This window comes from Hyposmocoma kahamanoa, unplaced genomic scaffold (genome assembly GCF_003589595.1).
Source record: "Hyposmocoma kahamanoa isolate Upper Pololo Valley unplaced genomic scaffold, ASM358959v1 87, whole genome shotgun sequence".
Taxonomy (NCBI): Eukaryota; Metazoa; Arthropoda; class Insecta; order Lepidoptera; family Cosmopterigidae; genus Hyposmocoma; species Hyposmocoma kahamanoa.
In genome coordinates this window covers 11428421-11441877 of record NW_020654422.1, presented here as the reverse complement: position 1 = coordinate 11441877, position 13457 = coordinate 11428421, and the positions used below count along the sequence as shown (strand labels likewise).

Below are 13457 nucleotides of genomic sequence, written 5' to 3'. Positions count from 1 at the left end.
TTGCGTAAAACTTTTACATGCATTTGTTAGCAGTACTAAATGAAAAATAATATATAATAAAATAATATATTAAATTAACGTGTTAATTTTATTAATTAATTATATTAACGTGTTTATATATATATATATATATATATACATTAATTAAATACCAAGTAACGGGACGAATAAGTCCTGCGGCTGGTGGTAAGTGACACGCCTATCCATAGCAGTGCCACTCAGAGCTTTAAATCGCAAAGATCTTAGGTGCACTGCCACTGCGCCCATCACCCTGAGACATAAATTGACCAGTCCCATGTGCCTGTACTTTCACCAGTACCCTTAACCTTCAAAACCGGAACGCAGTAATGCTCACATTACTGCGTGGTGGTAGAAATAGCTAAGGTGCCAGTACTTTCCTGGACGAACTCTTTCACATAATATGGACAGTATAGACTAAATCTAGGAGTATTAATATGGTAATGTGGATGGATGTAGTAGAATAACAGAACTTTATAAAGTGAATGTAGATGGACGCGTGGAAAATGGTGACTTCGATGTGTATAAGATGTCCTTAAAAAGGTTACTTAATATGAACAAACAATTCTGTATAAAATTACTTAAGCGAATAAATACGAAAAAGATTTGTTAAAAATGGTGCTCTCTATCTACTGCACTGAGAACCAAAGTCATAATAATAACGCACACATTCAACATAGCCCCGCACTAGGGAAACCCTGTGTCGCGGGTACCATGGACACATACAAAGACAACCACAAATTACACCCAAACTCACGAGAGAAATAAATGTAGGCACACGCTGCGCAAAGTATATAAACGTTTTTAACTTATTTTTGTACAACAAATGAGCTATACAGGAAAAAAGTTATTTAAGTTTATGTTACACTGTGTTGTTCTCCATAGCTTTTTTAATATAATAAATATACATAGCATTATTGAAAACAAAATTTTGTTTTAGCAATAATGCACCATTATATGGTATTTGTTTATACATGTACAAAGACAGATACTTTAACCTATTAGATAGGTAACTGACGTCTGTAGCCATTTGCGATACTACGGAAGAACATTTATTGTCTCAAATGTCTTGGCGACAGAGAGACATCAGTTCTCAAGCCCCCTGTGTCTGCGATTGCAATGATTCTCCCTACATTTTAACATAGAACTTGCTTTTGGTACACAGGTACAAATAGATAAGGTGGTTCATAAATAAAAATAGCTTAAACAGCTTACTTAATGCCAGAATCGGTACGTATTACGATATTGTAAATCCATTTATATACACATGAAATAATATTGTTATCTTTTTTGCAAAGATAAAATAAGCTGCATTAACATGTACCCTTTATTAAAAATATTTTCGTAAGCACGTATTGTATGCCTACAATAATATGTACGTCAGTGGAGAGTATACTTTATCTCATTTGGGTACTTAACAATGTCGTCTCTTTTACTAAATGTGGTATGATCATTTATCAAGAAAAATTTCATTATTAAAAATAACTTAGTAAAACTAAAATGTAACAGAAAAATTTGTTTACAAAAATAAAATAATGATAATTGAAAAATAAAACGCGAATCTAGAACTTAACATTCTAGAAAAAATAATCAGAGATTAAGTAGGTAGTTAACGTAAATTCAATCTTCATGTCTTGTTTTCCAATATGTACGTAAGAGTAAAGGTGGTTCAGTTAAGTACAAAATAAAGTTTAAATGGTTTAAAATGGTTTAAAGTTTACATTTCACAAAAAGGTTTTTACATAAAATGTTCTCATATTTTCCACTTCAATTTTTCTTCGTTTGCTTACCACGAGTTCGTTTTATAATTTGAATTTTAACATTGAAACAATGAAAACCTTCTACATACTAACGGCCGAGATGTTATATCTTCACAATAATATGTTATTCATTAAATAATACAGTAATTAAAGGATACAAGTAGCAGCTTACAATTAGCGTGAATGAATCGCTAGCGATGTACCACCTCTAATGAGCCACTTGCTAATTAGGGAATGAACAAGCCGGTTACAGGATTCTAATTGGCTTCTGGGAGAACGCGACCGCTATGAAAATTATTCGCTTATTTACGTGGGTTTCACCGGGATAATTTTTAATTTATATAAAGAGAAATGTGTCTAGTTGTAAACTTCATTTAATTTAAAATATAGCAATAACTGTCAATTACATAGATTCACAATGTGATGAGAATTAAATGTATTGTACAAATTAAAATTATATTCCATTATTATAATAAAATAATAAACAGAAACGTTATATACACAAGTACATGTAACAATATACATGTATATAGATGTGATATGTTTTTAGGAACCAATTAGTTATAATTGCAAAGCACATCATAATTTTGAAAAAGTTAAAGATATACCTACAATTTAATTTTAATTGACAAGATTTCAAATGGGGAGCGATGTTTTTCCGCTCTAATGAGGCAGCACCTAATTAGTTCGTGTTAAACTCGGCTAAAGGATTTTTAAAAGTTGTTATAACACAAAGTTTTTCGTGTCTGATTACACTTGAAATGAATATAATCAGGTTAAATGTAATTAAAATTAAAAGTAATAAAACCTTCTTTATGGAGATATTTTGTAGAAATGATGACTAATTATTTAATTTTATTTATATAAAAATTATTTCACAGCCATTTACGAGATTAATCAAAATTAGTACTATTATTAAAACAAAACATTTGTAGAGTTACAATTTAATAAATAAAATTCATTCATTGTTATTATAGCGATAAGAATCGTTTGTAACTCAGGCAATTATTTTGATACCGTGGCCGTAACAATCTTCTGAGTGTTTTAATAGTTTTCAAAGAATATTAGTGTCTATGTGGTGGAGATCATTAAGCGGGCTCTTCAAAGCTGTCGCCGCATTACACTAATTGACTCAATTAGAGGGATTGCCGAACGGAAATAAAAGTCGGCTCACCTTCATGAAACGCCGGCCCCGCTAATTAGCCTAGCAACTCGTAATTAGCCTCTTCAGAACACTCTCACGGCTGACTAGTCTTTCAACACGACAACAAAATATCACAACACAAAAAAATTTTGTTCATTTTTTGTGGGTTCGGAAAGAATGTTGTCACAACACAAAAAAGTTTTTCGCGATCGCGAGTTAAGCAGCGGCTCGTAGGCACGGAAACGTGCTTTCGAACGCAGCGCTGGAGAGCGAATGAGCCGCCACGCCGGGTATTTAGGCGGGGAGTGAAGTCTCTCCTTTTCTAGTATGAAAGCTCTACCATTGCGGAGCTTTTCGCGCAAAACCGACCTTTCAGTTACGACCTTTCTCTGCTGTAGCGACGCTTAATGCTGTAAGTGGACAGATTTTGTGCGGCATTGCATTTAGGCCTAAATAAAAGCGATTCTGAATCAAATTACAATCGAACGATTGCTTTTTAACTATTTTGTAAGCCGTATGATTTAAGAGAATATAAAAAAATATGTACTAGTAGGTTTAATTATTTCGTTCTATTGTATAATATTAATATTTTTTTTTACTTCAACTATTAATTACACTTTTTATGATTCTACATTTTGTTATATACTAAATTGTTTATAATTAAACTTACATGCTACATATTGACATATATGTGTGAAATATAATATGAATTAAAATATTAAAGAAAATTAAGCTGAACAATATCACAATTGGAAATGGGGATGCAGAGACTAGGCCATACATCATTGATAAAACTAGTTGGCGACACCTCATTCATTGCATTGTAGTGCTGTACAGGTCGGAGGGTCAGCCCTAACCTGAACAAAAATGCATTGCCAACCCTATTTGGGTGCGTGTTCATTATACTATATGGCGATACCATTCTTACCTAATTTTCGGTAAATAATATTAGTGCAAAGCTTGAATAGTTCTAACTCTCGCTGCGTTACAAAAGATAAAAGCCATTTATTTAGAAATATTGTTTTGTTTAAAAATTATGTTTTTACACTTTATCAACTGATACAGAACATAATTTGTTTTTAATTCAAAACGGATTAAACATTGATATAAACTGTAGTTTCTATTAAATTATAATCTGTAATTATAATCTGTAGTTCCTATTAAACCTTTAAATATTAAAATTTTTGCCAACCTCTGTTGGCCAACGGTCAGCATTGTAGACACGGTATGAAGACGTCCCGGATTTGATTCCCGGTCAATTTGAGAAATTATTTTTTCTAAATTGGTACAGTCCGGGTATTCTGAGTATTGGACCGGAGCGATTTCTGTTGCTCTGGTACTCGTTATACAGTGAATTATCTTGTATGAGATCAGATAACTAGAATAATTGTCTTGTAACTTATTATTAAATGGTTATACCGTCGGTCTATATACATGAGGGTACATCAGATGCCTGTATGTTTGAGGGGTAAGCAGATAATACGGAATTTCCCTTTCTACGATCCTTATTATGCATTTTTTGCTTCCTCTCCTTTCCGTTACACCTTAATGTTTCAAACACATTTGGTTGCCATACCAAAGAGACCAACGGATTAACATTGCTATTGAGGGCATTGGTCTTAATTTGTTAAGGTACGAAAGATTAAAAAAGATTAACAAACAATAAGCCCCAAATACTCTAAAGCAGGTTTCAAAGTGATAATTATAGATAATCGTCAACATAATTATCTTGATTTTTATAAAGTTAATTGAAACAACATAATGCTACCGGTAGCAGTGTCATGCTATGTGTTTGTTTCCGAAAGTATCAAATGTCATGCCAACAAAATCACAAACCGAATCGTTTTCTCAAAAATTTTTCTTCGTGTTTATTTAGAATTCTCACTGTTTGTCACTTTTACTAAAAAATTAAAGCAATGAAAGTATGAATCAGTATGGACAATTATCGGATATGTATCGGATAATCATCATGATAAATATCAAATAATATAATTTGATAATTTTAAAGCCTGCTGTAAAGTAGACGAAGATTGAACCAAGTGACAGAAAGCTACAATTTCTCATCTAAACGCATTATCGACACTGTATATTCAAATTTGAACTTTTCATGTAGTTATTCTTATGTGTCTGGCCGAATTTTGTATTATTTCCTAGGAAAATGGAAACGTAGCCAGCAATAAAAAAATGTTGTTCCGTTCAGATCACCGTCTTGTTAGCCATCTAATTCTTATGCACTCTTGCGCCGATTCAATTAAGTCCATAGCAAAGGGGTGCCACAAAGAATGATTTATAGTCAGCCAGCATAATAGTTTTTAATTATTTCAAGAAGGTATACTTTATTTGGGTAAAAAACGTACGATAACAGGATTTTCTTTATATAATTTAATTGTCCGGTACATCATAATGTCGTAAAACTATTCTGAATAGTTTTCGTGTGTAAGAATTTACTGAATAAATCTCAAAGGCGATTGCATAGTGCGGTAAAGAATCCAAGTAAAGTATTTTTGATTAATTTTTAAATTATCGTCATTGACTGCCTCCGTGGCCGAACGGTTGCCACGCAGAGCTCACAGGTTCGATTCCCGGGTCGGGAGAAATATTTGTATGGCCTACATTTATTTCTCACGTGAGTTTGGGTGTAATTTGTGGTTGTCTATGCGTGTGTCCATGGCACCCGCGACCCAGGGTTTCCCTAGTGCGGGGCCATGTTGAATGTGTGCGTGTGCGTTATTGATCATTCATAGAATCAACAATGGCCGTAAAGTGAACAATTTCAAATGTGTAGATGAATAAGCTAAATTCCTAAACGAAACGAATGCGTGGCGTTTCTGTATCAATTTGCGATCTATTCAATATAAACCCTGCAAAAAATAGGGGTGTTTTTCATGAGGTTGCTATTTGAATTTTTGTCGATAATTTTGCCGAATTCTTTTAAATTCCCACTTTTTAGTGCCTCTAAAGAGGATCTACTAATGTGGTGAATAATGTAAAAACTTACTAAGTAAAGGAAAAGTTGTAAAGTTTAACACAGGTGTTCATTATTTCATTGTATTAATAGTGTGTTTATTTTTCCTAATTACAAATTTACTGGAGAAACAAGGCAACGAAAATAAAACAAAGGAATAATATACATTAACAGCTTAAATACTAGAATAGCCCTTGATTAATGATTTAAATTGGATCCTCGCGGCATGTATACAATGTTACTTGTTATTAATCAGAAATGTTTATTACATCTGAATGTTTTTACTCTTTTTTAGCTTACGGCATTCCGCCATTACTTACATAATCTAAATATAGCAAGAAAAAATAAAACGTGAGCTAAAAAAAGGTTTATATTCGATCTTTATTCACATGTTAAAAATACTAAATAAAGAAAATATTATTTTACCATAACGTATAAATATTGGAATAAACCCACAGCAAATATTTTATACGACTATAATAATTGTTTTTAAATATAGTTTATAAGCTCCATATTGTGGTAATATAATACGCAACTATTCATTATGAGTAAATTATCTAAATTAACACGACACATCACGACACAAACGTATCTGCTTACAAGCGCGCTAATCAGTGTCTCCTTGCTTTTAAAGTAATATGTTATTAGCTCTTGTTTCTACAGTGCTCTACTAATTCATAAATTCACGGGGGCAATTTGAGAAATTACTTGTACGTGGATGTCACTATCTATTATTTTAATTGATTTTATTACATTTGTTGAACAAATATTTAAATTGTTGTCGTAGATTATTGACGGTCTTTTCGTTATACCTGTGTATTTGACCCTAAACTAAACCTCTTAGTTAGGATAAGTAATTTAAAGAATAATTAAGCTATTTTTGTAGAATATATAATATTTCTAAGATTTTCCCGTATTCGCTTAATTTCTGTGTTAATACCAAAACGTGGGTAATTCTATGTAATTAACAGTCAGAAAACATAGCTTGTATGAACTCAGCAGTCATTTGTCTATTAAATCCTAGGTGTCATGTCATATCAACGTCACTTACGTCGTACCAGACGTGTAGCGGCCATTGATACAAATATCGATAAATCACTCGGACAGCCCTACGATCCACCGACGGCCTACATTGACGCATTTATTTTCTATACGCTTATAATTTATTGCCGTGTAACTCGAAACATGCTCGCTCACAAATCAACGCAGCTTTTACGCGTTTTCAGCGACATTTTGTGAGCTACTCACTCGGAAGCCCCTTGCTCTAGGCGTCTTGAAGGGTTAATATGAAAAGACCTTTTACATTGCGACCAAACTCACTTTACCGACGGTAAAGTGAACTCTATAGATTCAAATTCTAATCGACCTAAAGATAGAGTTTAAAATCGTGTATTCTATTTATATGAAAGTGATTTAGGTTCTCCCCTTCACAGAATCAACCTGATTTTGTTTGAATAGCTCATAATTCTCATTTCCTCGTATTATAGTAACAAAAGTACAAACAGAACCTGTTTCTATTTTCATGCGCTCTTTATTAAATTGTGAACAAAACATTTGGCTCTTGTAATGGCTTACTGTACTTTAAATGAAGAGTCAGTCACGAGTAGAGCATGGATAATAGTTCCACTTATAATTGAGAAATCTGTAATTATGTGCTCCATTATAAAAAACAAGTTTTAATGCTGCTCGAGTTAACGTAACAACTCTGAATTTATTCGAATTCATTTATGGATATTAATTCCTATTATCTTTGTTTGTCGATAAAAGTTGATTGATAATGTAATAATATTTATAAATACGTACTAACACTATTGTTGTATAGTATACACATTGGCATTGAACATTAGCAGTGTAGACACTAATTTTGAAGTCAATAAATTGTGTGACTGTTATTAAATAGATCATTCGATTTCGTATTGAATAGTAAAAACTTAAATTCAAAACACTCTATTTTTGTTAAAAAAAAAACTAAATCACGTTCTAACGATTTAAGCTGCTTATCCGCAAAAAATCGGCTCAGCGTTTCCGTCGGCTTTCATTGAATTCGACTTTAACCAATTAATCACTCTTATCAGTGGTTCCTTGAGTTTTTCGGAGGGATCTGACCATTGATCCTTTGTGGGGTAAACGGTCTATTGTTGGTTGCAGTTTGCGGCTATTGTGGTGCCGTGAGCGATGGTGCGACGCTACTGAACTGCGTAAGCTGACGATTAGTCTATGCCACATTTGAGCCGCGATCGTGTAATTCCCCTACGATGTAATTGATATGTATCGCTGTTGATGCCTATTGATTTTACGTAGCAGCCGTAGATAATACACATATTAGGAACTCTTGAGCGTATAAAGTTCTTTTCGTAAAACAGTATTTTTAATAAATAATAAATTTACAGCAAAACGTGGTAACAAAATATCTAATTAAAACTAAATAAGGTGCGATAAGACAAGGCTGTAGATTAGTTCAAAAGTTATTGTCCACTGAATTCCCATACTAGAAAAAATCTGTAGGATCATCCTCCATGACAGTTACACAACTTTGACAAACAACTTCAAATAAGTACAAACATCTGCGAAGTCACGGTTTCTTTTTGTAGGAAGTTATATCCAAAAACAAAATTGAGTTAATCTCTGAGATGGCCAATAACTGACACCAATAACTAACTGTTTTGCACAGTGACGAGAACGCTATTATAATTAAGGTTAATTCACGTCGCCGGGCCGTCACCGTGTCGTGTCGTTTCCACCGTTCGCCAGACGAGTCAGTCATTCACTGATTCACGTTACACCGTGCCGGGTTCGGGCCGTCACCGTGCCGTGTCGTTTCCACCGTTCGCCGGATGAGTCAGTCATTCACTGATTCACGTTACACCATGCCGGGTTCGGGCTGTCACCGTGCCATATCGTTTCCACCGTGCGCTGGCCGGGTCAGTCATTCACTGATTCACGTTACACCGTGCCGGCTTCGGGCCGTCACAGCGCCGTGTCGTTTCCACCGTGCGCCGGCCGAGTCTTTTTGTTGCTTTCCATTTTTCTCTTCAGTTTTTTAACGGTGCCCTCTTGCAAGGACATCATGTTGTTTAAGGACATACTGTTTAATATTCCTAATATTTAAGCTTTTAAAGTACGCTAGTCCTTTCACTAAAAAAAACAATGTGATTGAAATATACAAGACCTTGTTTGAGGTGACCATATAACTTATATTATTGTAACATGTTCTGAGCCTATGCTGCCGTAATCATTGTATTGACCATTTCAATTAATTTAATCATGTTGTGATTGATTCACAATCAATGAAATCAATGTTTTTCAGTGTTGTGTCATAAAAAGACAGTGTTGTATCTTTTTAGTAGCCAGTTCTTTTGAAGCTGCACTATTACACTATATTAAGCTTATTTGAATATTTAAATATTACATTATTACAATTTTTGATACGAAATAGTAGGCTGCTAGTATAAATACTTTCCCCATCGCTAATACCTTGTCTGTTCAAAATTGTATCTAGTATCGATGAAAGGCATTAATGATTCTACGTCGCTATTAAGATTTAAAAAGAGCAATTAACGATTCCGAGTAAAGCTCCCGGCACCCACACTAAGTCCTGAAGAACACAACCCAACTGGAATTAGCATAAATTAAAGAGCCACCTTCCATCAGTTCACGAGAGCTTTTTATTGGGATTTGATTGTGATTTATTTGAATGTTTTTATTATTATTGAAGAGCTTATGAAAGAATTATTAAAATAAAACAAAAAAAAATTCATGTGTCAATTCAAGGTATATATATATATATATATGGTTTTTTGTGATATAAGCATTATAATGAAAAATGTTGAAAATGTACGACCTGTACGCCATTTTTAAGTACTACAATTACAAATTTGCTAATTTTGCTGTTCTAGTTTTTGTAACGGTAACCTAAATAGCTCAACTAATGAACACAATGCCAAAGAAAACCCAAATCACTAAAGTTTCAGCACAAAAAATAATGTATTTAATTTGTTTTTGAAATTTTTAGCAGATTTTTAATCAAGGTAACTTTGACACCCCATACTGTAAAAAATATGTACATAAACTACCATGGCAGCTACGAACAAAAGTTGGCGCAACTAATCAAAATTCTAAAATGATATAAAACCTTCTACGTCATGCTTCTTGGAAAAAAATTATCTTGGTTTTTCTAAAAAGAGGCCAATTTAAAAAGGTTACCTTATCTAAGTGAAAATGGCATTCAGTGCCTCCTCTAAGGTTAATTTAGGTTTCATATATATGTAATCGGAGTTAGACTGAATGATAAAAATGGTAAGTATGATTGAGTGAGGCAAACAGTCTCAAAATTCCACATTTCTGGACAGGTATAGGAATTTAAATAAAAGTAATGAATAAATTGTTATAATTTTATTACAGAATACAACAAGTGCTCAAACTGTTTTTCACCGGCATCAATACATGCACGACAACGCCGTAAAAATAACCTTTTCACCAACCGTGCATATCGTAGTAAATTTGTCTGTTGTACAGCTTCCGTGATTCTTTGTCGTAATTCGACAATGTTTGATATCGGTTTTGCATAAAGTTTTTCTTTCCGACAACCCCAGTAAAAAAGTCTAGGGGGTTCAAATCTCGAGAACGGGGTGGCCACAAAATTGGACCAAGACGCCCAATCCATCGACCTGCGTACTCTTCATTGAGATATTCTACTGGACGGGCATAATGAGCAAGACATCCGTCACGTTGATACCACATTTCCCGCAATATGCTAAGTGGCACGTCTTCCAGTAGATCTAACACCCCGTACAATCCCCCCGTAAGATTAACTACTGACATAGGAAGTCGAACGACGAAGTCTTTCACATTGACCTCTACTGCTACTAAGTGCCTGTCATTCATGGAGGATGGACACGACAGATACTGAAAAATATCGACTGTACACTGTATCTACCACCTGATAGCTTTACATGCTTATTTAAAAAATACAAATGCCTGTAGGTAATTAGTAGAAAGTTTATTCTTTTGTATGTAAATAATTTTGTCGTTGATGTTCAAATCGATTTGTATGTAGGTTTTACTGTTATATAATAGGGGTTAAAGTATGAAATTGCCGATTTGTACTGAAAATCTAAATTGTTTATTTTTTAAATTTTTAACAAATTTATTTAATCAAAATAGTTGCCATTATTATCTATACATTGCTGCCATCTAATGGGAAGGTTATTAATGCCTTTGCGATAGAACTCCGACGATCTAGACTGCACAAACTGTGTGAAAGCATTTTGTACTGCCTCCTGGGAAGAAAACTTCTTGTCACGTAGATAATTGTCCAAATCACGAAAAAAAATGGTAGTCCGTTGGAGCAAGGTCTGGTGAATACGGAGGATGACGAATGGTTTCTAACTGCAGTTCCTGAAGGGTCAAAATGGTTTCTCGTGCTGTGTGAGGTCTCGCGTTGTCGTGGAGCAATAATGGTGAAGATCGATTCATGAGTCGGGGCTGTTTTTACTGCTAGTTTTGTCAACATGGTTCGGAGTTCGGCACAATAGACATCTGCCGTTATTGCTTGACCAGATCGGAGAAAACTATAGTGAATAACACCATGCTGAGACCACCAAACAGTTACCATTACCTTTTTATTGGTAAGTTTTGCTTAAGGACACTGTTGTGGCATTTGACCTGGGGTCAGCCATTGCATTTTTCTTTTCCGGTTATCATAAAGAATCCACTTTTCATCACATGTTACAATTCGATCCAATATTCCTTCATTTCTGTACCGGTTCAACAAGGCAACACAAGTTTCAACACGCGTTTCTTTCTGCAGATCAGTCAAATCATGAGGCACCCATTTTTCGTGTTTTTTTTATTTTATTGATTTGACGCAAGTGAGTCAATATTGTGGGTAAGGTAACGTTAAACCATGCCGCTAATTCCTGGGTAGTTTGACTAGGATCGGCTTCCACTATCTCTCTTAATTCATCGTTATTCACCTGTGTGGGCGGTCTTCCTCGTGGCTCGTTCTTTAAGTCGAAATTTCCATCACGAAAGCGTTTAAACCAAAATCGCACGGTGCGTTCATTAGTAGACCCCTCTCCAAACGCAGCATTGATATTGCGGGCTGTTTCTGCCGCGTTAGTTCCGCGTCGGAACTCGTATTCAAAAATCACTCGAATTTTCGCAGTATCCATCTTTCTTGTCTAAATTGAATAACAAAAACAATTGAAAGTCGATATTCAAATGTTTCAAATTTAAAAAAAAAGAAATCACAGAAACCATTTGAAAAAAGTTTCATTCGAAAACCTCAAACCATGAAGATTCTATGAAAATTCAAAGAACCTATTGCAATAAAACGGCAATTTCATACTTTAACCCCTAATACTTACTAGTAATCTACACAAAGGACAATCAATTTGCTATAATACGCTGGTCGACGAAACTAAATCGCTCGCTAAGTATCAAACGATGCAATAATACTATAGAAAGTCTAATTTTGTGTACATCACGCGAGCCCATCACGTGACTTTACAACTTTACCCCGATTGTTAAACTTAAACACGGTTTAAATGTTTGTACACTTAGTATTTCTTTTCTGAAATAGAAACTCAGCTCGAACAATGAGTTATTTTATACAAGAAGATGTCGATTCGAAGCCGACCGGAACGAAGGAATTTTTACTGAGTGTTTGATCTTTGTATTAATAATTATAACAAACTAGTGGAGTAATTTCACAAAAAATAATTGAATATCAATTCAATAAAAATTCAAAATACAGTGAAACAGGACTGGTAGCTGTAAAGGTACTAACTGGGTGATAAATCTTTCATACATTTCTCATAGATGGCGCTACGACTAAAAAGTCGTTGAAAAACCAAATACAAAGACACGACGCAAGCACATAGAGAAATTCGTGAGGTCCGTTGGTTCATTCCGTGGCTTAGTTAGTATAGCGTCTGGTACGGTATGCAAGAAGACGTCGGTTCGAAACCGACCGGATCGAAGGAATTTCTGAGTGTTCGATCTTTGTATTAATACAAAATTTAACTGCCTCCGTGGCCGAACGGTTACCATGCCGGACTGCCACGCAGAGGTCCCAGGTTCGATTCCCGGGCCGAGAGAAATAGTTGTATGGCCTACAATTATATCTCTCGTGAGTTTGGGTGTAATTTGTGGTTGTCTATGTGTGTGTCCATGGCACCCGCGACACAGGGTTTCCCTAGTGTGGGGCTATGTTGAGTGTGTGCGTTATTTATTTATTATTTATTTATTTAATAATTATAACAAACTAGTGGAGTAATTTCACAAAAAATAATTGAATATCAATTCAATAAACATTTAAAATCTGTTATTTGTTTAAAAATGTCCTTTCAACTTGCTGGCTTGTTTGGTTGCTGTTTGTTTATTCTTCAAAAACAAAATCCACAATGTCCATGATATTAACTTAGGAGATTAATTAAAAAAATATATTTAAAAATATAAAATATTTAATAAAAGATCCACGGAATAGTAAAAACATATTTTTAAGTACGAAATGGGAAAAAGTATGTGTGGTGCCGTTGTAATAGTGATGGAAATAATTAGCTACTGT

The 13457-nt window shown here is 34.3% G+C and overlaps 1 protein-coding gene across 1 annotated transcript in view; it reads right to left on the bottom strand.

Moving 5' to 3' along the window:
- LOC113235064 (LIM domain only protein 3) overlaps positions 1–3205 on the bottom strand; it is a 78904-nt gene extending 75699 nt beyond the window's left edge. Inside the window, exon 1 of the mRNA XM_026470617.1 lies at positions 2953–3205. Within this exon, the coding sequence (XP_026326402.1) occupies positions 2953–2958 (6 nt within the window). The 5' untranslated portion in view covers positions 2959–3205. The remainder of the gene's footprint in view (positions 1–2952) is intronic.
- Positions 3206–13457: the final 10252 nt, after the last annotated feature.